The sequence below is a fragment of the Arvicanthis niloticus genome, chromosome 3, assembly GCF_011762505.2.
Source record: "Arvicanthis niloticus isolate mArvNil1 chromosome 3, mArvNil1.pat.X, whole genome shotgun sequence".
Classification (NCBI taxonomy): Eukaryota; Metazoa; Chordata; class Mammalia; order Rodentia; family Muridae; genus Arvicanthis; species Arvicanthis niloticus.
In genome coordinates, this window is record NC_047660.1 from 75,934,841 (window position 1) to 75,959,181 (window position 24,341).

The 24,341-nt window shown below is 40.3% G+C and overlaps 1 protein-coding gene across 3 annotated transcripts in view; it reads left to right on the forward strand.

Moving 5' to 3' along the window:
• The window catches only part of Lrmda (leucine rich melanocyte differentiation associated), a 1,001,791-nt gene that overhangs the window by 801,552 nt on the left and 175,898 nt on the right, over nt 1-24,341 (forward strand). For all 3 annotated transcript variants that reach the window (XR_013109409.1, XM_076931235.1, XM_076931236.1), the window contains one exon: nt 6,845-6,944. Coding sequence is in view for 2 of the 3 variants with exons in the window: in XM_076931235.1 (XP_076787350.1) it covers nt 6,845-6,944 (100 nt within the window). In the remaining variant the exon portion in view is untranslated. The remainder of the gene's footprint in view (nt 1-6,844; nt 6,945-24,341) is intronic.

Consider the following 24,341-nt stretch of genomic DNA (forward strand, 5'->3'; position numbering starts at 1 on the left):
GGTTTTTTGTTTTTTGTTTTGTTTTGTTTTTAATAGATATGGGAGAGATAACAGTCAGATGCATCTGGAAGAGTCCAGAGCAGAGAGAGAGGGAAGTAGTTGACTGAACATGGCCAAGGGGCTGGACTTGGCCTGGTTAGAAGTAGGAGCACAGAGAGAGAGAGAGAGAGAGAGAGAGAGAGAGAGAGAGAGAGAGAGAGAGGTGGAGAAAGTAGGGGAGAGAGAGACAGAGACAGACAGAGAGACAGAGAGACAGAGATTGATTAAGTGTGAGAACAAGACAGTGAATAGCCAAAATAACAGTTATAAGAAGAATGAGCACTTCTGGTCTGAGCCAGGGCACTGAGCAGATCTTGGGTGGCAGCTCTGCCCCCAACCTTCAAGAACCCAGAGGAAGAGGGGATCCCAGGCGCTCCAACTCGGGCAGTATCTTAGAATACACAGCCTTGGTGTATCTACTCATCAAGTATACAGAGCAGACCTGCCCAAACCTCTGATGTCCTGGAATTCCATCTGGATTCAGTGAAGACACAGCATCAGAGGATTATCAACTTACTCTTCCCCCCACCCCTCTTCTAATATCTCAACGCCCGTAATCAGCCTGAAGAAGTTACAGAAGAGTCAGCGCCCCTATTCCCTGGGCTTGGGGACTAATGTGGTTAATAATGGTCTGTCTTTCTAGGGAAAAGTAGTGGTTTTGTTGGAACAGGGAGGATTAGTTAGGACTTATTGCACAGCCATAACCTATTGGTAGAAATCTGTATAATTATTATCAAGATGAAGTTATAATTTCTTAAATGGTACAAAATTTACTTTGATTTCAAATTTAAGGTTTTCATTGGTACGAGCTCCTTATTAATATAAAAGTAAGATGAATATTGATACTCTCATGGGCAATGTGCTTGTATAACACATTTAGGAATACAAGGCCTAGACCCAGTCCTTCCTTAACTTTCTAACTGATTTGGGATGGTTAACCTATGAGTTAAGGGACTATAGCAAATTTATGGCTTTGAGTTAATTGTTAGGAGGTTAACCATATTTTATTTAGAAATAGCCAAGAGGAGTGAACAGACAACAGTCCAGGTGACCTTACATGGATAGTTGGTTTTCAAAACGTCAGAAGTCCATAGAATTGACGCAAAAAATTTATATAAATGTCCATTCTGATTAGAGACCTGTCTGCTCCTGACAGCTTCCTGTTGTGGATTCTAAGAAGAAATTGAGCATCCTTGGAGTTATGCCAGTTGTGTGGTGACAGCCACTAGGCAAGAATTGCCTCTTTCCATCTACAGACTAACTACTGTCCTGAAGAGGACACACATGCAGAATAGTCGACTGATTATATCTGCCCAGACAGAGTAATCAGCCCTTAATAATCCTGCATCACTAAGGTCTGTCAGATGACTCTGGGCCAGAAGGCTGAAGATTTGATGCTCGAACATTCGGTAGTATAGGGGCTTCTCAGGTGTCCAGAGGTCTTATAAATTGGCTAAGTTTTAGAAGCTATGTTTAGTGCTTCCTATACCTTCAGTTAACTCAGTCATTCTGGATTTCTGACGGGGTTGAAGACCCATAGTCTCATAGCCAATCCTGGCTATTTACTTTGAGAGAAAAGATCTGAGTAGATAGTTTTCAGCTGACATTCATTATAAAGCCAAAAAAAAAAAAAAAAAAAAAAAAAAAAAAAAAAAAGCCAGGATCAAAAGTAAGTGTTTTAGTTAGAAGACAGAGGTTCTGGTTAGTCAACAAAATGATTGACTGGGTATTAGAACTATCTTATACCTCACTGGTACAATTAGGAATAAGTATGCTCTAACTGTATTTTGAGAGAAAAGTTTTACTTTAACAGGAAGAGTGATATGTAGGAGGAGCTAAGTGGGAAGGAGTACTGAGAGGAAGAGATGGAGTAAGGAGAGAAGATGAAGGAGAGGAGAAACTAGATGATGAGAGAGAGAAAGAGAGAGGGGGCATGGAGGCAGATGTTCACAGGTCTCCACCAGTCAAAGATAGTCTTTATATCTAGGTTGGGTATTGGATTACCCTTCTGATTGAGCATTACCAAACTTATAAATCCTTTGATTAACATTTAAAAAAAATTGTATAAAAGCAAAAAGGAAAGGGGGGCATGGGACAGGGGTTTTCTAGGGAGGGGAAATGGGGAAAGGGGATGGCATCTTAAATGTAAATAAAATAAAATGAAAACAAAACAAAACAAAACAAAAAAACAAAACAAAACAAAAAAAAAAGAAGAATGAGCAACTGCAGAGAGAAAGCTGGGTAAGTTGAGGGCAGGGGAGAAGCTGAGAAAGCTGAGATGCTACCATGGACTCTGAAAAGTATAATAGGCACTTGCTATCTTGAGGGAGCCTGGCGGCTAGCATGTACTTTGGCATGCTAAAAAAACTCCATAGTCGTTTGTCCCTTTTGGCCAGTAAGGGGAATCTGTTCTGAGGAAGGCCAAGACTTTTGTTTAACTGACAGAATTTGGGAGTAGAGTTTCCTTTGGACCTGATATCTCCTGAGTGATGGAAATTGCCTTTTGTAGTGTGTTAGTGGCTGGTAACTACTGATGTGGTGTCAGCAAACCTGGTGTGGTAGTGCAAGCCTTTAATCCCAGCACTCAAGGGGCAGAACTCTGTGAGTTTGAGCCCTGCCTGGTCTACAAATTGAGTTCTAGGAAAACTAGGACACAGAGAACCCTGTTTCAATAAATAAGTGAAGAAATGAATGAATAAATAAATACAAAGATCATTAGCAACTCTCCAATATTGAATGGGAGAATAATCGAGGGACACTCCCCAGGGAATTAGCAGATCTTCAGCAAGTCTCATAAAAGGCTGGATTGAACACTTCAAGCCTTGGAATCTGGAATACATTTTCACCATGATTTAATTTTTTTTGTCCATTCTGTGAGTCATACTCAATATCTTTATAAGAAATATAAATGAGATATTTTATCACAAAAAACAACCAGAGATGACATTAATCTCCATTATACAATTAATAGAAAATTACTTGGAGTTGATATCAATAAAAAATTGCCTGGACTAGAAATAATAAAAAAAAAAAAACTTTGTATATTGTTAGCTTTCATATTTAAGTTTTAAAACAAAATTTTAAAAGTGTGGAAAAGTTTAAACATTAAGGCCACAGATAGCTGCTATTAAAATTTGTTGTTTCTAACATTTTGATATGTCTGTGTTAAACCTATTCTTTGATCAATAGAAATAACTACCACACTTATTTTATTAGCTCCAGTCTAATTACTGTGCCCCTTGACAAAAGCAAAGAGTTTTAATAAGTTTCATATACGTCTTGCTTAATGGTTAGACTTTTTTTTTTTTATGTTTGCACATATAGGATATCAAAAGGGCATATGTGTATGTAGGGAAAACCACGTGACACCTCTATGCCGTTCACATTTTCGTTCTGTAGAAATGTTCAGGCCTATCTGAACTGAGATATTTAAGTCAGGTTTATCACACTTAAGTGCTAAGTATCACTCTTTCACATAAATATATATTATTGTATGGACTATTGACTCTCTTTTCTCCTTGACTGCTATTTAAGCTGCTGCAACTTTTTTTTTTTTTTTACTGCATCAATAAAAGTCTCTACTTGCCGACTTGTATGTGAAGTTGTCTCTAGCTTATGAATTTTATGTGTGTGTGTGTGTGTGTGTGTGTGTGTGTGTGTGTGTGTGTGTGTGTAGCATGTGGGGAAACATTCATATGTGGAGGGAAGAGGATAACCTAGGGTGTCATTCTCTGAAATACCATTCACCATTCCCAGTCATGTGAACCAGCAACACTTTCCCATTGGTAGAAATAAGAGAATGACTTTTCTTGTCCCTTTATGTCCTCCAGTATTTGATGTTAGGAACTAAGTCTGCTGATACAATGGCTGGCAGAATCATATCTTGTTTTAGCTTTCGTGGCCTTTGAGCCAATTTGATCATTTTCTCTCTCAATTACTGACTTTTTGGGTCTCCTCTGAAACCCCTGGCATTTCCTTCACCCATTCTCTTCTAGTCTGCATTTTTGTTGACTGGAGAGCATTCTTTATATATCTTGAATACTGGTATTTTATTGGAGACATGAAAAATATCCCCTAACAGGAGATAAAAGCAAAACTTGAAGCTACAAATCTCTGCCATCGGCACTTAGGAAAACTGGCAAAGAATCAAAGGTTTGAGAATCTTTATGGTCCTGAAGAGTCAGACTTGCCCAGGTTTCCTTATTCTTACTTTAGGCATCTCTTCTTAATACACACAAAAGAAAACATTATGGAAATGCCTTCTACTTATCCCTCTATTATCTGATACTCAAGTTGCTATGCATGTGTTGCTTCAAGTCCAATGTGAGTTCTATATTCTTTGTCAGGTAGTGTGCAAAGTCAAGAAATGTTCTTGTCTATGTGTCTTTCATATGCTAACCTGGCTTTTGTGAATTGCATTTCTGAGGATAAGATGTGGAGAACATGTGTGTGGACCTCATTGAAAAGGGCCAGGGCTTTTCATTTTGATGAAAGCCAAGTTGAAAGGTGGGTAGTTAGAATCTCATATCTAGAGCCTCCTCAAACACTGACCTGTATAAATCCTGCCAAAAACATTCTTTGCAACATTGATATTTTCCTGGATTCTTCTCTGCAAATTGAGATTGTCTCACAAAATTGAAGATGAGCAGAAAATTAATTATGTGCTGGGCATTGAATGACAGCTACAGAACTCCATGACACTTTTGTTCCCTATACAATGGGAAACAAGACTAAGGAATCTCTCTTCCTCTTAGCTGCAGACCTCCAAAGTCTTGAACAGTCAGAGTGTATTTGCTGAAGGTTAGTGTGTCTCTCAGTTGTTCTCAGGAAAAGTATTCATCAACAGCTCAAATCCAAGTTTAAAAATACTAAGAAATTCCATAGTAGAAGCATAGTGACCCAAGACTCCTATTGAGTTTCAGGAGGAAGCCTGTCAAAAGGTCCCCATCCCATTATCTGTCAACAAACACAGAATGACCTCCAAGTTCAGAACACTGTTTCCATGTTTCAAGTATCATATAGATCACAGTAAACCCCACAGGCCTGCTAGAGAAACAACTAGCAACTGTAGGGTTTGGATTTTAATTTAATTTCTCTCTCCTCTACATATCTACAGCATGCTAAATGTCCAGTGGACTGGGGTATATTAAGCACTTTAAAAACACTTTCCTCTGTGGCTGTACTTTTACCTAGCTGTCTCCAGTATATGTGGACCAAGCTTTAAACATCCTGTATGTTCATTCTGTTTGCCTTTTAGCTGGAGTGGACAAATGTTCCCTCAAATCTGATTCCACCAAGGGACAGAGTTTCTAATTTTGCTCTGTTCAGACCTCTCTGTATAAGTCTGCCCTGAAAGCTGCTTAATCAAACACCTCAAATGTCAGAAATGAAGTTTAAAGGGTTTCCGTGGCAAGTAGGTCTAATCTTCTACTTAGTTCTGATTCCCGTAGTGTAGTAATCTCTTTGGAGAGAAGGCCGGCTCCTAGCAGGGTAAACATACCCCATAGGATGGATTTCTTCTTCTGGAAAGAAAAAGGAAGCATTAATGAAATTTACTTTTTCCTGGAGCTTTTGGAAAGGCTGAAAGGCTTTCTCTTCTAGCAGATGGGGTTTTTTTGAAAATAAAATATAGATGGATATGTATGTATGTATGTATGTATATAGGTTGGATTTGATTTAAAAACCTCAGTTAAGTATAACAGTGGTGCTTCATGTCAAAGTAAGCAAGCTCTTTAGGTGACATATTGGTCATTGGTACTATTCAATGTGAGTGAGTCCCAGTTTCTTCCTGCATCAGCCTGCAAAGACACAAATATCAGGAAACAGTTAACACCACACACACAAACTGCCTTTTGCATAGTTCCCCACAGGATAATTAGCCACATTGTTCATTCAAAGAGCTGTTGATGAACAGTTAAAAATAAAAAGACAAACAAACAGAAACAAAAACCACCATCCTATGTGTCATTTTCTTTGGGGACTTTGAATGGTGGTTTTGATTAATTGGGTTTGTGTGTATGCATGTGTGCTGGGGGCTTGTTTTTGTTTTTTCTTTTTATCAAAATAAATGAGGACATTGAGCTTCTTTATAAAGCATGTGTGAAGGGATCCTTAGAGCAGCATGGGCTAACCAAAACAGGTACTCAGTGCCTGCTTCATTCCATCATGGAGGTCACCCTCATCAATGCTATATCATGGAGTCCCACTTCCAGTTAGCCTTCCAATTGATAGTCAGAATACATATTAAACCTCCATAATCTAAAAATCTAAAATCCAACATGCTACAAACCCAAACCTTTTGAACACTAACCTGATACCACAAGTAGACACTGCTCTGGCCCCACAGAACAAAATACAGAAGCATAAAATATATTGTATGGCATGCCTGCAGGTTCTGCTTGTAAGATGCACAGAAAAGCAATGGATGTCATGTTCAGATTTGGGTCTCATCCTCCATGTACCTTCTTTCATATCTGCACACATTCCAAGAGGCTTAGTAGGACATGTTCTGGTCATTGGCGTTTCAAATGCAAGGCATTAATTTGTATTCCCAACTCAAACTTCAGAGGGGGTTCTCCAGAGTTGTTGTTAAACTTAGCTAACAGCCCAGATGCAGAGTCTGATGTATTTCACTTACTTCTGCCTCTGTGCCATTAGGTCCACGTAAGCCAGCCCTGATATTCCCCCATCTCCACTGACTCATCCACAATTATTGCCATAGGAATCCTAAGGGGATGTGTTTAGTAAATGAGGGCATTTGGCCTTTAGTGTTTTTCCATGGTGACATTTTGCTTTTCCCTTACAGGCTTCTAGTGAGGAGGAAGAGGAGGAGGCCACTTCTCCTAAGGACCACCCCCAGTACACGCCCTTGCCTTCTGGATCCAGAGAGCTCACCAGTCACCGAGGTAGGAACTCAGCTTTCTGTTGTTCTCAGTGATTGTAGCCTGGATACTTGGCTATGCAGAACTGGTGAGCTCTGTAGTCCTTACTGTGCCTGTCCTGTGACAAGGAGCCTAGTGCTTCTTAGGCTCTTGATAGGAAATTTGTACTGTCAAACCTAAAGATTTTAACTTGTATGGGCAGGGAAGACATATAAAAACCATGGTATGATTTTGTGACCCCTCCTTTTTAAACAGAATGATTATAGTATTTAATAATTACTTAGAAGACTATTCCATGCAGTAATAGTAATGGAGAGACACTGGGAAACTCAGTAGTATTTGTTAAATAGCAATGCATGGAAATATAAGAGTTGAAATGTATAATTTCAGAGAGAGTAAAGTCTATATTACAGATCAAAGAAACTTCAGTTTGCCTGGCAAGTTCAGAAAGAACCTTGATTTCTGTGGGCTTCTTTGGTTCTGAAAACATAACTTGGTTTGTGTAGTTCTTCTAGTACTAAAATCCTGTTTCCATCTCTGACAACTTATGTTTCAAAAGCAAGCAGAATACTGACATAGAATATTGTTTGCAAAAGTCTTGTCCCTTAAGCAGCTTCTAGGACCAAGGAATATGTCACTGGCTGAGTTGGAATTGCTAGGGGCAAAAAGAGGTCACATGGTCTGACCCGTTTACCATTCCATCCTCCTGTGACCAGAGCTCTGCTTCTTAACTGTGAATCCTTCTTTCCAGGTTAAAGAAGGACAGGCTTAGAAGAGGGACATTATGCACTTTAAACACTGCGTGCTCCAGTATGAAATTTTCATAGGGGTCACTGAATGATTACTAACTTGCTTGGTCATCTTTGTGCTGCTGTATGGATGGAACAAAAGGCTATGGAGAGGCTTCAAAAGTGCCAGCAACTTATGGACTGTATGAACTGGACGTTAATCGTCTGCTGGAAGTGACAAAGGGAGCAGGGTAGAGCTTCAGGAACCTGTGACTGGGACCTGGCTTGACTGGCCAACATGTGGGTATCAGTGAAACTGTTTTATATGTAAGTTTTGACCAAATGATAGGTCATTTGTGATGAAGGAATCAAGTATCAGCTTTGGGCAACTCAATTTAGCTCAATCAGGTGGAAGAGGTCCCAGATACTGCTGTCCCAGGGGAATAAACCAATCTCTGTTATAGATGCTCTCTTGGAGGTCTTGGATAACGTCTCTTGGGACTGTTTGGTGGGGTACCAGGACAAAGAGTCACAGAGGTACAAGAGTCACAGTACTACAAGGAGCAGTGCAGACACTCTAAAATTAGCTTCACATTTTTTACTTGTGTATTGTTTTCTGGCACCAAGGCAAGGATAATTGTCCTCTCTAGCATGTTGAGTAATTTTCTTGAAGTCTGGAGTCTCTGAGATCCCACATGCACTTACAAAGACTTTATCTGCAAATGACATTGAGATTTCACTATGGGAGGATCTGATGAGATGACTGGTATTCATGAGGAATGAGTCAAAAGAGCATGTTAATAGAAAAATGTAACCTTTTGGGGGGGATAAAGGAAGGTATGCTTTATTTGTGTGTGTGTGTGTGTGTGTGTGTGCATGCTTGAATGTGTGTGTGTACATGCCTGCACTTTCATGTCTGTCTGTCTGTCTGTCTCTCTCTGTCTGTCTCTCTCTGTCTCTCTCTCTGTCTCTGTCTCTCTCTGTCTCTCTCTCTCTCTCTCTCTCTCTCTCTCTCTGTCTGTCTCTCTCTCTCTCTCTGTGTGTGTGCATGTATGTGCATGTTTATGTATATTGTGATGTGATGCTGGGGACCAAGCCCAGGTATCCTGTATATAGTCAAGTAATTATATCTTTGATCTATGTCTTCAGTCCAAGTTTTAGGGGTAGTTTTAGTAATATTTGTAATGGGCAAAAATTACTAAGGTAGAATATAACTCAGTACTCCTGGATAACATCACAGTCTAAAAATAGGAAAAGTACAAAATGCTATTTAAAGGGATATATCAACCGATTCCTTAGTTTTACTGAGAAATAGCTTCATACATTTAATGCAATTGCCTGGTCCTCTGAACTTCTGGTATCATAAGTTGGGTGTTGAAAATAGAGCCTGCATCATGTAACAGTATTCTCTAGGTGCATAGTCACAAGGAGACAGAGAGAGCCAAAGAAGCTCCTGGAGGCTGGCTGTGGTTTTAGTATCCAACTAAGGAAAAGGTGCAGCCACTATACTTCATATTGGCCTGAATTATATACTATTAGATAAAGAAAGCATTACTATCTTGGTACCCAAAATAAAACTACTTAATATCATGCTATGTTTTTACATTTAAGGTTATTATTCTAAAATTCATACAAATCATCAAAGCACTTAAATGCTATTTATTAATTCCTTCATGTAAATGGATTGTGAGCACCTATGCTGGGGGACTTTATTCATAGCGTGGAGGCAGACTGCCCCACTCCTGTCAGAATCTTTGCCAATGCCTCTTCTACAGAACCAGAGATGGAATTTCTATTCGGAAACAATTGTTGATCCACCCAGTTCCCAATCTATTTTCCTTCCACATCAACAACTACAAAAACTGGTGGGTAGGCGTTTGTGTTCATGTGCAAATTGCTGCTTCCCTAAGCCCAGTCTATTTTCATTTGTCCTTTTCTGTAACTTCCAATGTCGAATTTGATGGGCCCAGGATTCGTGTCTCAAGAATAATGGTAAAAGATGAAGAAATACTGAGCCTAGACTGCTGGTCAGGAGCGGGGGGACTTTATTTTTCTCTTTGAATCTCACATATATGCCATCTATCATATGTATAGTCAAGTGAAACTTCCTATTTTGAGCTGTATGGAGTTTTCTTTCTCTTGGGAACATTTAGCATATTCCTTTGCAGCTCCTAATGTAATTGTCCATCTTCTCCTTTCTGTGACAGCTGTCCTGTGTGTAAATTCATGAATGCAAGCCTTATAGAGGCAAGGCTAGCGCTCTTCCCTACTTCCTAGCAACAGCTCTTCAGTTCTTCAGTTATCAGGTTGAATACCTAAAACATCTCTACAGGGAAAAGTACCTCTCTAATTCTATTGCCTATATCCATGTTGGGTTAGTTTTTTCTAGATGCCAGCTTTGGGGGAGTAGAAAATACTATCCCTACTTTCTTGTATCTGTATCTGCAATGCCTGGCATGGGGCATTGAGTATATATATATATATATACTCAATATATATTTGTTTGGGTTTGGGTCAGTATCCTGCAAAGCATATTGTATTCAAAGCTGGATCACTAACCCATGACCCTTTTAGGAGTTGTAGAGCCTTAAGTGGTGGATCTTTTTTTAAAAATTAATTAATTAAATAATTAATTAATTTACATCCCAAGTGCTGCTCCTCCTCTTGTCCCCCACCCCACACAGAGTTCTTTTCTCCATCCTCCCTCCCCTTCTCCTCTGAGAGGATGCCCTCCCCCCACTCAGCATCTTCCCACCCTGGCACATCAAATCTCTGCCAGACTAGGCATATCCTTTCTCACTGAGTTCAGACAAGGCAGCCATCGAGAGTGAGCTACAAATCTGCTACATATGTTCCAGAAGGGGGGTGGGGCTCGTTCCAGCCCCTGTGTGTTCTTTGGTTGGTGGCTTGGTCTCTGAGAGCTCCCAGGGTCCAGGTTAGTTGACTCTGTTGGTATTCTTGTGGGGTTCCCATCCCTTTCATGTACTTCAGTCCTTCCCCCAACTCTTCCATAAGAGTTCCTGAACTCTGTCCAATGTTTGGTTGTAGGTTTCTGCATCTGTTTCAGTCAGCTGCTGGGTAGAGCCTCTCAGAGGACAGTTGTTAGGCTCCTGTCCGTAAGCATAACAGATTGTCATTAATACTGTCAGGGAATGGTGTTTGCCTATGGGATAGGTTTCAAGTTGGGTTGATTATTGGTTGGCCATTCTTTTAGTCTCTGCTCCATCTTTGTTCCTTAATTTCTTTTAAATAGGGCAAATTTTGGGTCGACAGTTTTGTGCATGGGTTGCTTTCCTTATTTCTCTACTGAGGGTCCTGCCTCATTACAGGAGGTAGCCTCTTCAGGTTCCATGATTCCAATGTTAGGCATCTTGGCTAGGGTCACCTGCATTGACTTCTGGGAACTTCCTTGATTCCAGGTCTCTGGAACTTCCTAGAGATTCCCTCACCCCACCAATCTCCATCTCACCCCCTCTCCCAGTCTATTCCCTCCCTTCCTCTGCCATCCATGACTACTTTGTTTCTCCTTCTTAGTGTGTTAAGCATCCTTGCTTGAGTCTTACTTCTTGTTTAACCTCTTTGGGTCTGTGGGGGTGTATAATGGATATTTTGCACTTTATGGTTAATATCCACTTATCAGTGAGTGTATACCATACATGTCCTTTTGGGTCTGGGTTACCATTCATTTGCCTACAAAATTCATGATCTGCTTTTTTTTTTTTTTTAAATAGATAATAGTTTTAAATTGTGTGAATGAACCACATTTTCTGTAGTCACTCTTGAGTTGAGGAACATCTGGGTTGTTTTCAGTTTATGGCTACCACAAATAAAGCTGCTATGAATATATACTTGCATTTGTCCTTGTTGTATGGTAGAACATCATTTGTGTATATACCCAGGAGTGGTATAGCTGGGTCTTCAGGTAGAACTATTTTCATTTTTCTGAGAAACTGTCAGATTGATTTCCAGAGTAGTTGTACAAGTTGGCAAAGCCATCAGCAACGGAGGAGTGTTCCCCTTTTTCTACATCCTTGCAAATATGTTCTGTCAATTGAGATTTTGATCTTAGCCATTCTGGTTGGTGTAAGGTAGAATCTCAGGGTTGTTTTGATTTGCATTTCCCTAATGACTCAGGATACTGAACATTTCTTTAAATACTTCTCAGCCATTCAAGATTCCTCTGTTGAGAATTTGTTTAACGCTATACCCCATTTTTAATTGGGTTAAATGTCTCCATAATGTAGGGTTAAAGAAGATCCTTTCCCAATCTGTAGGTTGCCATTTTTTCCTAGGCTTTTCATTTTCATGAGGTCCCATTTATCAGTTCATCTTAGAGTCTGAGCTCTATTAGGAAGAGATTATATTACAAAGTATATTGAAGCCACAGCTCTCTCTCTCTCTCTCTCTCTCTCTCTCTCTCTCTCTCTCTCTCTCTCTTTCTCTCTCTCGTAAGAGTATTCTTCATATAAACCTACCATGACATGATGTGTCACACTTTATATACTCTATCAGGCTCAGAAACAATGTGTCAGCCAAACATGGGATGAAGTCTCCCAAACTGTTAGCTAAAATAATTGTGTCAGGTATCTGCTACAGTACTAGAAAGGTGACTCCCGTCATTAAAGATTGAGTCATGGAAACCTAGGGAAAAGTCAATGTCTTCAATAGCTCTGTGGTATTACAATGATGAGCTCAGTCATTGGAAGGGCCCGTCTTGTTCACATCTGACCTCAATCCTGTTGCTTTCAGAAGCTCAAAGGAACAAGAACAAGGATGAGAGACATTATCTGTCGACTCATTGCCAGAGTCCATTTAGCCACCAAACATAACTTCCAAGTAGATGATTATTTAAATACTGTATTTGCCAGATACTGATGTTTTAGTAGTAGGGAGGGAAATGGTGTGAACTGAAGGAACTACTAAAAATATTTTTTTAGAGCAAATGCTTTCAAAGCAGGAGCTTCATTCTCAGAAAGATTCAGGCTCTGGAATGGATAGGAGCGTAGCATGTATCACCTCATATTTCTCTCAGTACACTGCCTTAGATTTTAGCATATTGTTGGAGTATGGGGGACATGGAGCAATAGCCCTGATCTCTGCTGGATATCAGATGTAGTGTTTTCTATAAGTTCTAAATTATGAAGACTGTTGACACACTTGTTAGATTAAAGTCTCCTCAAATATATTATGTGGACAAGATACATTCCAGCATAACTGGAGTAATTGCCAATCTATGTGATCACTATTAGAAGTAAAATTCACATGAGTATAGGGTAGACTGTTTTGTCTTTGGGGGAACCATTTCTACTTAAATCAAAGACAATGCTATTCTTAATTTGTTCTTATAAAGTGTGGGAGTAAGTGGACATTACCATCCCCATTAAAGAAAGATATGCCTAGAACTGCTAGAGGTTGACTAGAGGCACTCAGCAGCATAGACACACATAGGCTCAAAGCTCCAAGGTTTCCCCTACCCTTCATCCTCCCCACTGGACACATGAAACGAGGGCTAACTGTGACACTGTGTCAAACAAAATGGAGGTAAGTGCACAGGGAGAGGTAGTGCCTGGAAATATCCAATTCTAAGTGTGCTAAAACCATCACGAGAGACCAGCAGGGAGTCTGGGGGCCCTATATGGTCGTAGGGAAGTTAGGAGCCTTAGGGCTACCTAAGAATCCTCTGCTACAGTTCTCATTCTAAAGTACCCATGCAGGCGAGTGACTCTGGTAACTCACTTGAAAGCAGTTTCATACATTGTGACTGTGTTCATTGCCCTGCCCTTCCTCCTGTTGAGATACTCAGACCCTGTATCAGTGTCTCTTTGTGGAAGTCCTCTAACTCAGAATAATCCATAGAAGAGGATTTGGGGAAGTGTAGTTTCCAGTGGCCTGCAAAGAAACCCTAACAGAAGGATTCTCCTCACGAAACCAACAACCAGGCCTACCCACTGCCATCCTGTGTCTCCCACAGCTATGACACTGGATCTCCTGCCCACATTTCTGTATATACATTTTTTGAAATAACCAAAAGTCCCAAGTGTCTCTCAGTCACTTTTCCTTGTTACATTAAGCATTTGATTTTAAATATACAAAAGAAAGGAAGCTATGAATGAGGAAATTTGTTTGAAAACTTGGGGGAAGATTCAAGACCATTCTACCTCACTGGTTCCTGGCAACCTCCACTGTTTTTATTGACATGGTTACTAGCTGCATGTCTTCTTCCTTAACTGAGTGTTTGGTCTAGTTATATTTAGAACTAAGTGCTAGGACAATCATGGCATGATTTACACAGAGCATATCATAATTAGTTATCGTTTGCCATTTCCTAAGTGCGGATTGCATTTCCTGCTTAGCCGTTGATCTTTCTGCATATCTCCGGGAGCAGCTCAGAGGATGCCAACCAAAAAGAGAAAAGAAAAATAGTGACTGTTTCTCATTTGTATTATTAAAACCATTTTCTGCCTGAGATCTGAGAAGATACATTTTCTGAGACAACATAAACACAGCCCTTTGCTTCTATTGATCAAATTAGCAAGTAAAATGCATATGTGAAAAATTAAGTAGATATTTGTGAAAAGAGAGAGCCTGCATGGAAAGGTGTTTGGGGTGGAGCTGTTGGCTAGGAAAGCTCCGTAACAAGTAGAGCTCAGAGGTGCTTGCTCAGAGTACAGGATGTGCTCAGAGGTGCTTGCTCGGACAGGATGCGCTCAGAGTACAGGATGCGCTTGGAGGTGCTTGCTTGGAGTATAGGATGCTCATTACAATTTGGGAGGCTTGCCAGAGTTAGAGGATTTCGAAGCAATCTTTCTCTTTTGACCAGTAACTTTTATTTCTTTAAATTTTAACTTTGTTTCTTTTTTTTTTTTTTTTTACCATATTTCTAGATCCACCCTCAAGAGACATCGAAGGCATATAGAGATGAACATTATAAACAACAGGAAACAGACCAATTACAAAAACTTTAGACAAAGAGATGTATTTACTCAGACAGCTTCATAGCTCCACCCCAGTAGTCCTTTGTCTTTCTGCTTTTGCTAGTCTTTGCCCACTTGAAAAAAATAATGAAATCCACCATTCAAGGTCCTGGTGACAGTTCCAGGTAGAGCCCACCTCAGCTAGACTGTGACTAAAGTGGCCCACTTATAATTGACTCTACTGTCCAGCTGTATCTTCGGGGCAGCTATACAGAAGATGTTTTTTTTTCTACGCATAATTAGCATTGTTGTTTGAAGTAGGAGAGCCTTTGGATTCAGTACTCTGCAAACAACAGCAAAGCAGCAATACTACTAATAAACTGGCACTCATTTATGGAAAGTTTATTAAGCATGTTAGAAGAAAATTTATCCATAGAGTGTACTAAAAACCGGAAAACAAACAATGAGAAAGAGGAGAAAAAAATATTGCCTGCTGCTAAGACACATTTAGCAGAGACTTGTTAAATGACAACAAGGCCTTGACTTATCTTTCAAAGCCCTTGCTATGCCTAAGCCCTGGCTGTGAGGGGGAGCGTATGTTGGTTTCTTGTGGGGAGCTATTATTAGCGTTTTCTAATTATGTAAAATGATTTCCTCTGATGACATTTTGAACAGAACCCATTACTTTAGACTTCTTTCCTTCATAATGCTTTTATGTGCATATTCTTGGTGGAATTCTCAGATGCCAGGTGAAGCTCAAGTCTCCTTTATTTAATCAAGGTGACTCGTGATTTGACAGTTGTAGTTGACAGGTTTATTTCATCTGTGCAGCAGTGGGAGTCTATTTTCTGTGTGTGCGCTCTGTTCCCACGCAAAAGGACTTTACTAAGTGCTGAATAAATTGTACTTTTCCTTTGATTCTAGACCTTGCTGGAATGGTTTAAAAACTCTAGTCTGGGTCATCAAATTCATCTCTCTGCTACTTTGCAGGGTCAATAGCTTCACTACGCACCAAGCCGGGCTGGGTGGACTGGAATGGAGGGCCGTGTAGATTAAAACTTCCGCGTGTATATAGATGGATGTGCAAATGTGTGCCGGCTGTCTGGGAGGTCGGCAGTGATGGAAGAGCAAGCCGAGTGGAATCTGAAGATGGATGAATCTGCTCGACTATTACCAAGACTGGCATGGAATGTAGCCAGGAACTGTAAGCAACCTCCTTCAAGCATATGAAATCCATAAGGGTCCATTTCCTAGCCTTTCCCTCCAAGGATGATTTTTTTACTCGCAATCCCTGGGAGCGCTTCATTTCTATTCTTTGGGCAGAATTGTGGAACACTCACAGACACAGGCAGGCTACCAATCTCATTCTTCTGTCCCCTAAACAAAGCAAAGGGGAAAAAATGGATTTCACTTCCCCTCCTCCACAACCTTACTTCAGTAAACTGAAGGTAAGAAAAGTGCTCCCCCCTTTTTTTCATTTTTTCACTCAAAAGTCTAAATTAGAGGTGGAAGTAAATATGTCTCCTTAACAAAAAAGAAGAAGAAAAAGAAAAAGGAGGAGGAGGAGGAGGAGGAGGAAGAGGAAGAAAAGGAGGAAGAGGAAGAAGAAGAGGAGGAGGAGCAAGACTGTATAGTATGGAAGAGTCTAGATGTTCTAATGACATTAGGACTGTGGGCTGTCCTCATAAGCTTCTTCAAGGCTTTCTGCTTATTTGTGAGAGTGTATCTGACAGGATCTTACTGTGTATATCAGGCCGTTTTGAACTCATGATTTTCTTACCTCAGCCTCCCAGTGCTTGCACTACATATATAAACCAGCACACATGGGCTGCTTCTTACCCCTTTGTTATAAAAGGCAAACTGAGATGTACTCACATATGATTCAAAGGACCAGGATTCCTATGAGCAAAGGTCACTTACGAGATTTCCCAGCATGCCTGTCGTTCCTTTCTACCGGATCCAGCACCTATGTTAGAATTTGAGAATTCAGAAATAGAGAATGTCATCTCTGTCTCTGAAGCATTTATGTTTGGATGAGAAACTACTATATATGACACAATGGCAGGGGGAAACAAGGTCTTACGGATTAAATAATTTGATGTGACCATGCTTGATTAAAAGAACATGTGCAAGGAAGGCATCGCTAGAGAAAGAAGGAATCAGAGAAGAGGATGGGCATGGCCATTTAGAGGACTTTGAGCTTGAGCTTTGAGGAACCTAGAGGGAAGCAGTGAGGGTCTAGAGGGCAAAAGAAAGACATTCCAGAAAAGAGACATGGGTGAAGAAGCAGGGAATAAGACTAGACAGAACTGTTGAGAGACGAGCATACAATTCCTTTATATATGGTGGCTCCAAATTGTGGCCAGTCTTGACTAGACACAGGTGGCTATATTTATTTTTAAGAATCTTTGTGTATGTGATTGTGAAAGGGTCTCACTCTTTAGGTGAGACTGACCTTGAGCTCATCATCTCTTGCCTCTGCCTCTGTAGAGCCTGGATTTTTTACCCTTAGATTGTAAGAGAGTTGGTCTGATACACATATTCCTATGAGTGCTGTAGGCTTGTGAATTGGCATGTAGCATGTCAACACATTGTAAACACAAGGATTTGGAGCCCAGATGGCCACTGGAGGGTGACAGCCATGGGAGTTTGTCCTGGGTCTAGAAGATTTTGATTTCTTGATACCACGCTAGAGTCAGTGTGCTAGAAATAAGGCTTCTAGCAAAGGTAATGTAGATGATAAGATCTTAAGATTGGGCAGACAGCTGGAGCCACAGCAGACTGCCAGTAGGGCAGGAGTGGGACATGTAAGGGGACCTTGTGGCAGCCACAGAATCCCCGTTTGTGGTTGTCAGTGGTCTTACGCACTGGGGCTCAGGAATGAAAAAAAAATAGCTTTTCTATCTGTCTTCATCAAAGTATTTGTAATTTGCCCTTTAAGCCTGAAATGTACATCTCTGCCCTCAGTTAGGATAGTGGAAGTATCCTAGCATTCAGGTGTGGAGTGACTGGCAGAAGAGGCAGAGAATGAAGGAAGGAGCCTGAGATGCATTCAGTAGCAAATACAAGAGGCTAGGGGGCTGACTATGTTTTGGGATGGTGAGCCCAGCAGCCTGCTGTGTGGGAAGCTGTGGTCTGGTCTTGTTCCCCATCACTGTTCCTCCCCCCAGGGTTCTCTCCTGCTACTCAGGCATGCATTACAATCTGGCCTGCTAAATGGAAGACTGAGCAATTTAATGTTCTGAATCTTGTGGCTACAGGAACAAACATACAGTAAGCAGGTGAAGTGGCAAGGAGAATTTGTTCTTATTCTATTTTTTTGGCCTACCGTTGAGTTACATTCTTTTAAAAGGGAATAAATGCCCAGTGCCTTTTATTGCTCAGTAGTGGATAAGGAGTTATGGGATGCCGGTGCTTTTGGTCTAGATTGTTTTGCTGAAAGCTCTGCCTGCGAGTTACATTTCCAGTTCCAGATTCTTCTAACTCTGCTTCCTTGTGTCTCATACAAAACTTTACCCACTGCCCCAGGATTTTCCACATGTAGTGATTTTACAACTCTCCCCCCCCCCTTTTTTTTGGAACAAATAAACAAACATCTGGAATTATGCAGTACATTTAATTTAAAAAGTTTGCATTTGGCCAGAGATGGTAAAATCATGAAAAATGGCCTGTCGGTAAGCCCAAGAAGGCCAAAGGATGACGTCGTTGGCTGCAAATGGGTTGAAACTGGGGGAAGCAAACACCTGTTCTGTGCAGCCTGCTGTCCTCCAGTGTCCTCATCTCAGCCATTAATATTTACTGCTCTGCTTTTCTCTTCATTTGATTGAAATTTTCTCTTTGGCTGGGGCTGGTCAAGGAAGAAGGCTGTCACTTTTCCAATAACCCTTGGATTTGTTGGGATGTGTGTGTTTTATAAAGGGTGTGGTATTAGGAGGTGGTGGCTTTTCATTTCCCTTCCTCAGAGTTCCACATGCTTCAGGTCACTGCTGGGGTCTGTTTCTGCTTCTGCCATCAGTGTGTGGTGCACAGGTTTCATAAGAGGTAGTCACAGGTGGAACCTGGCCAGAACACTCCAGAGATGCAGGAGTGGGGCTGTTGGCTCTGCCATCAAGAACCCTGCAATGTAATGTGACACAGAAACTACACTAGAAAGAAGAGATCACACTGGACAGAAGGGTGAGGAAAAGGAGTGTGGAAAGAAAAATTATGACCAGTATGCTGTAGAAATCTTTGTTGACTTTGTTTGCAGTTCTAAAGTTGAGCAAGACTTGATTCTGTAACTTGGGTTACAAGTACCCCAGAGAGCTCAGTTAGAGGAAATTGTTTATAAGGTCAGAGAAGGACTGCAGAAAGCAGAAATAAGGACTCAGTCATTGATCATTTCAAGTTGACTTTTTGTTTGTGACTCAGAAGCTGAATAATAGAAAATTAGCTGACTGCTTCATGTGATGTTACTTAGTGACTCCTTTGGTAGTGGTAAGGATTACAGTGAAAGGAAATGTATTATCATACCCACTGATTGAATTAATTTGTGCAATGATTCTCAACCTGTGGGTCTCTATCTGTTTAGGGGTCACATATCAGATATCCTGCTTATCAGGATTTTCATTATGATTCATAACAGTAGCAAACAAAATCAAAGTTGTGAAGCAGCAACAAAATAACTTTACGATTGGGGAGGTAGTCACCAAAACACAAAGAACTATGTCAACGGGTCTCAGCATCAGGAAGGTTGATAACCACTGTGTTAGAGAAGCAACAGTAACAGGAATAATGTGGCGCCTATCTTTCTGGAAAACTCACAGAGCATAGTTCCTTTTTAGAGCTTTAGTGTGTCTGACTCCATTTTTCTTTTTATCCTGTGCTATGGGGGCCCAGTGCAGGAGCTTACTGCAAAATAATGGGTTTCTCTGGTGTTTATTTAATAGAATAGTTAAGATAGAAGGATAAGGAGGAAGCCTTCCATGAAGGTGAGGACTGAGTAGAAAAGACCTTAGGGTGGTTTGAGACTGTGAAAGGGATGCCCTTCTAATCTCATTTCTAATAGTAACCCAAGAAGTAGGAAATGGGCACTTTCTAGCAGGAGTTAGTTGTGGTTATTCTACTTTTCTGCCTAGCTTTTTTTCTTCAGATGTGTCTGGGGTGAAGTAAAGTAGTTTTGTTTGCACAGCAAGAGAAGAGCATGAAGTGATTTGACTTTGCCGAGTACAATTCGATATTTCTCTCACTTGAGGATGTGCACGAGGGTGAGATTATTCTAAGGATGGCAGAGAAGACTTTCTTGTTAGAGAGAATATATAGGAAATGGCCAGGGGCTAAAAGCAAGGGGAAGCTCTTTTAGGTTAGTCCCCAAGAAAGAAGGGATATCCTTGAACTCAGACAGGATCTGCTGATGGAGACCCGGGAATTATTATTCCCTGAAGCCTGGTCCTGAAGGAGGTGCTCATTGCCTCTGAGGCAGCCTGAAGGAAGTAGAATGAAGCTTTCACAGCTTTCAAATCCTGACGGGGTTTGATCAAGGATTCTCTCATGTCGAGGCTAGCTGTACTTTTTCATCAAATGAAAGCAGGGGTTTTCCCCTTGACCCCTCTGGACTTTGGCAAGCACAAAGAGATGTAAGACCATCCTGGAACAAGGCCCCAGTGTTGCCAGAGGAGCTCCTGGCCCTCAGTGATTTATTATTCTTGTGCATCTGTTTCCCTAAATACTCTCTGCAGAAGCATTAGCATGAGAATAAAAGAGTACAAGAACTTGGAATTTTCCATTTGTGGCTTCCTTAGTCTAGTAGGTCAGAGTTCTGTCCCTGGGGATGAGATGCGAACTCCTTCTGCTGTTGCAAGGCAAGGCTTTCTCAATTCCATGACAGAAGGGGTGGGAATCCAGGAAAATAATGCAGTGCTAATTCCCCAATACAGACTACCCCAAAGTCCCTATATAAATTGTTGGGCCCCCACTTTCTGTTCCCACCTTCCCCACAAGGGAGGAAATATCCTGTATTGTTAGGAAGGCCATCTGTGGAGAGCAATAAAACATCTTCTCCTTGGTGGGTTAGCTTTTTATTCCTTATTTATCTTTCTGTAGCTCATCAGTTCCTCCCAAATCAAGGCGAGGCCAGGAGGATAAGACACAGTCCATTTTGGTTTTGATTAAGGAAACCATGCAACGATACTCTCCACAAATTTTGTTTTCTCAAGGGAGAGCTTTCCTTCTTATGTCTCATTTCTCACTGCCTTCATCTGCTCCTTTGGAATCTCTGTGGAACTTTTGCCTCTTGCAGTGCTGAAATCAAATAGTCAATGTCCCTTGGAGAATGCTAGGCAGGCTAGGGAAGGCTGACATAGACGGGCCAATAAGAAGCCAAACAGGACGTAGAAAGCATATTCCATAGCCGGCTTTCTTCTTCTTGCAGGTCCCTAGAAAGGTATTGATTTGTCTAAGAGATGTCCAATGAGCCTTCAAGGTGTGCAAGGTACTGTTCAAAGTAGGGCAGCCCACAATGCAGCACAGGGCTTAGAACCACAGGTCACTGGAAAAGCTTCTGAGGTGCTTCACAACTGGGGTCTTTCTCCTGTTGCCCTGGCGTCTCTTCCCAATCTCATTGCTCCCACTTCTAAGACATGGCTATGCAACTCGAATTCCTATTTTCTAAGGCATGTCATAGACCAGAACCACCTTTCCCCTGAGTCAGTCATGATGCCTAAAACTGGGCTCTAACTTTCCCTAACCCTTCTGAGTAAGAACATAAAGAAATGATCTGACTGAGATTTCCACAGGGCACAGTATATAGTACTCACGTCACAAAAGTCTACCCTACACCTGAGAGAGAATAAAGCCTACAAACAAAAAGGCCACACACCGATTTAAAAACAATTGCAAGTAAATCTTTCTGGGTTTCCTTCTCTTTAGTCCAGTATGCCAGGTAACACTCTTCTGGGTCAGTTACATTTCTGTGGGGCTGTACATTCATTACGGCATAGAAACAAAATGCTTTTTCACTCTTTCTATTGAAGGCTTCCTTGTCACATTAAACTCCGGGTATGTGACCTAAGCCTCACTGAACAATGTCAAGGAGCAGAGCTTGTAAGACCTTTGTTTTTGGTGAAACTTAGGCACATTAAAATTAAAGAGTTCATTTGTTCACAGAGCGATTCATAAGTGATGGGACACTAGGCTACACATGGTTCAAGCACCACATAAATTTATTTATTTATTTATTTTCTATTAATTTATTTTTTATTCTTCTCTCATATATTAGAACCCAACTGCAGTTTCCCCTCCCCCGTCTACCACTCCTCTCCCTCAGATTTTCCTCCCAGAAACATCAACCAAGCAAAGGCTAACAAACTTCAATAAGACCAGGTACATCACATCAAGGCTACATAAGGCAACCCAATAGAGGGAAAGATCCTCCTATAAGGTATTTGCAGAAGCAAGACAAAGAACTTATGGGGTGATGTCATAGTGATCACAGTAGCTGTAGTATAAATATAGTTCTCTTAGTTCTGGTGCCTAGGACTCACATGAAAAGCTTCGTGTAGTGGTGCACTTCTCAAACCCCACTGTTAGAGGGTGGGAATGGAAATGAGCAGATTCTGGGTCTTTCTGACAGCCAGCCTCACTGACTACTGAGTTCTAGGTTGATTGGGAGGTAGAAAATAGTAGAGGAAGATAGCCAACATCAACTTACCACTTCTGCAAAGACACATGCACATGTATACATACCATTTAAAAGAAAGCAACAATTCTAGATGAATTCAAGAGGGAAAGATAAGAAATGACAGCTCATTGGGAACTGTGTATAGTTCATGCCTATTTACCCATTTAGGACATTTCCAGATTGGCTTTTAAGGTAAACTGACATATTTTTTGTTACATGCAAGAAACCAAACCAGAATGTCTTAGAAAAAGTTCAGATGAAAGAAACTACTGATGTGGTGAGCATGCCAGAGCACACCCACTATCAAAGAACTCAGAAGGATGAGGCAGGAGGATACCAAGTTTCCAGGCTCAACTCTTCAGCTATGCAGGGTACTTTGTATCGAAAAACTAAACAATGAGAAGAGATGTTGGATGCAAATGAAAAAGAAAATAAAGGTTCTAGAATCTGTGTCAGAAGGTACAATTCAAGCAGTTAGACATGCAAACAAGGGTTCTCTAGAAAGTTAACGTATTAGACATAGAAACTACAAATACTCCTGTAAAAAAAAAGTGTCAATACTCATGAAGGAGAAATTATGGGATCTAAGAGAAAAAATGAGAACACCTACTAGTCATTGGATTCTATGTCACTTGTCTCATTCACTGGTGGATCATGCAGAGAAAATATTAATATATATGTAAGACCACAATGTAAAATTATTCAAGTTTATTTGACTGAAGCAAATCAAACTGTGCATGCTAATGGTGGAACATACACTTATTTGCACATATTTATATAAATGTATATAATGTAATATTGCATATTAATGTAACATATTATGTACCATATATATACATACATACTTATACACACACATATATATATATATACATATATATATATATATATCCTTTTTTGTTCCAGGTATCATGATTGCATAATTATTTCTAGAGTTAGTGATACACAATGAGTTTCTTATATTCATATAATCTTAGAGTAAGAATTTCCAAGTGAAGGAGCTAGGAATGAATGTCTTATTAGTCCTTGAGGATGTTGTTCAGGACATAGATAGAAAGCTAATAATCTGGAAGCTAAAATAAGCTGAAGATTTGTATGCTCATAGGCTCTCAAAGATGGCAGCTGCTCTCTGGCCTTCTCTGTGCAGTTTTCTCTGTATATCACTTGGACATCCTCATGGCTGGGGCAGGGTTCTAAACAAGGGAAGAGCTATGCTTGAGATATCTATATCTATATCTGTATTATATCTATATCTTTATCTATCTATCTATCTATCTATCTATCTATCTATCTCAATCTCAGAAGCCATGTGACACTTCTTTGCCTTACTCAGTCTAGTCATAAAAGGCTCTGCCAGGTTTAAGATGGGCAAAATCAGACCCTCTTCCATGGCACTGTAGCCAGGGATCCTGGAGAGCCCATGGGATCAGAAATATTCTGCTCATTTTTGACAAAGTAATCTTCTACAGTAATATATTGGGCCATGGGTAAAATTTCAACAAACTTTCACAAGTAGAGGTTATATAAAATCTCTCAGGTCACTATGTAATAAAACCAGGAATCACAAAGTCAGATGGGAAAAGTCATTTTCCATCAGAAAATTTCCAGTATCCTTCAATCTCACGTCAAAATAACCAGAAAACCAAAACTGTAGGATTGCTGGGGAAGTATGATAATGAGATCTCAGTATACCAACAGGCATAAGACCATCATTAGAGGGAGAGAAAGAAAAGTCTCTTTAAGCATACATGCTAATTAGAAAAAATAAGCCCAAAGAACAAACACACAATTTATTTTGAAATGAGAAAATAGAATTAAAGTTCACGTGGGAAATAAAGTAATAACTGGGATATGATTAAGAAAAAATTATGATATGAAGAAAATTTTCTAATTATCAAGCACATAATAATTTAATAATTAAAACAGCATTCTGTTGGCACACAGTGGATTACATGTAGAACTTTAGTGCATGATGAAATGCCATCTCTGTTAAGTCTTTGATGGAAAGAAACTCAGCAAAACCAAAGGAAAGTGGAAGGTTTTTTAAAGCTAACATAATATTCATAAAAGGAAAAAAAACAAAATAATGTAATAACTCAAAAGTGATCTTTGATAAAATTAA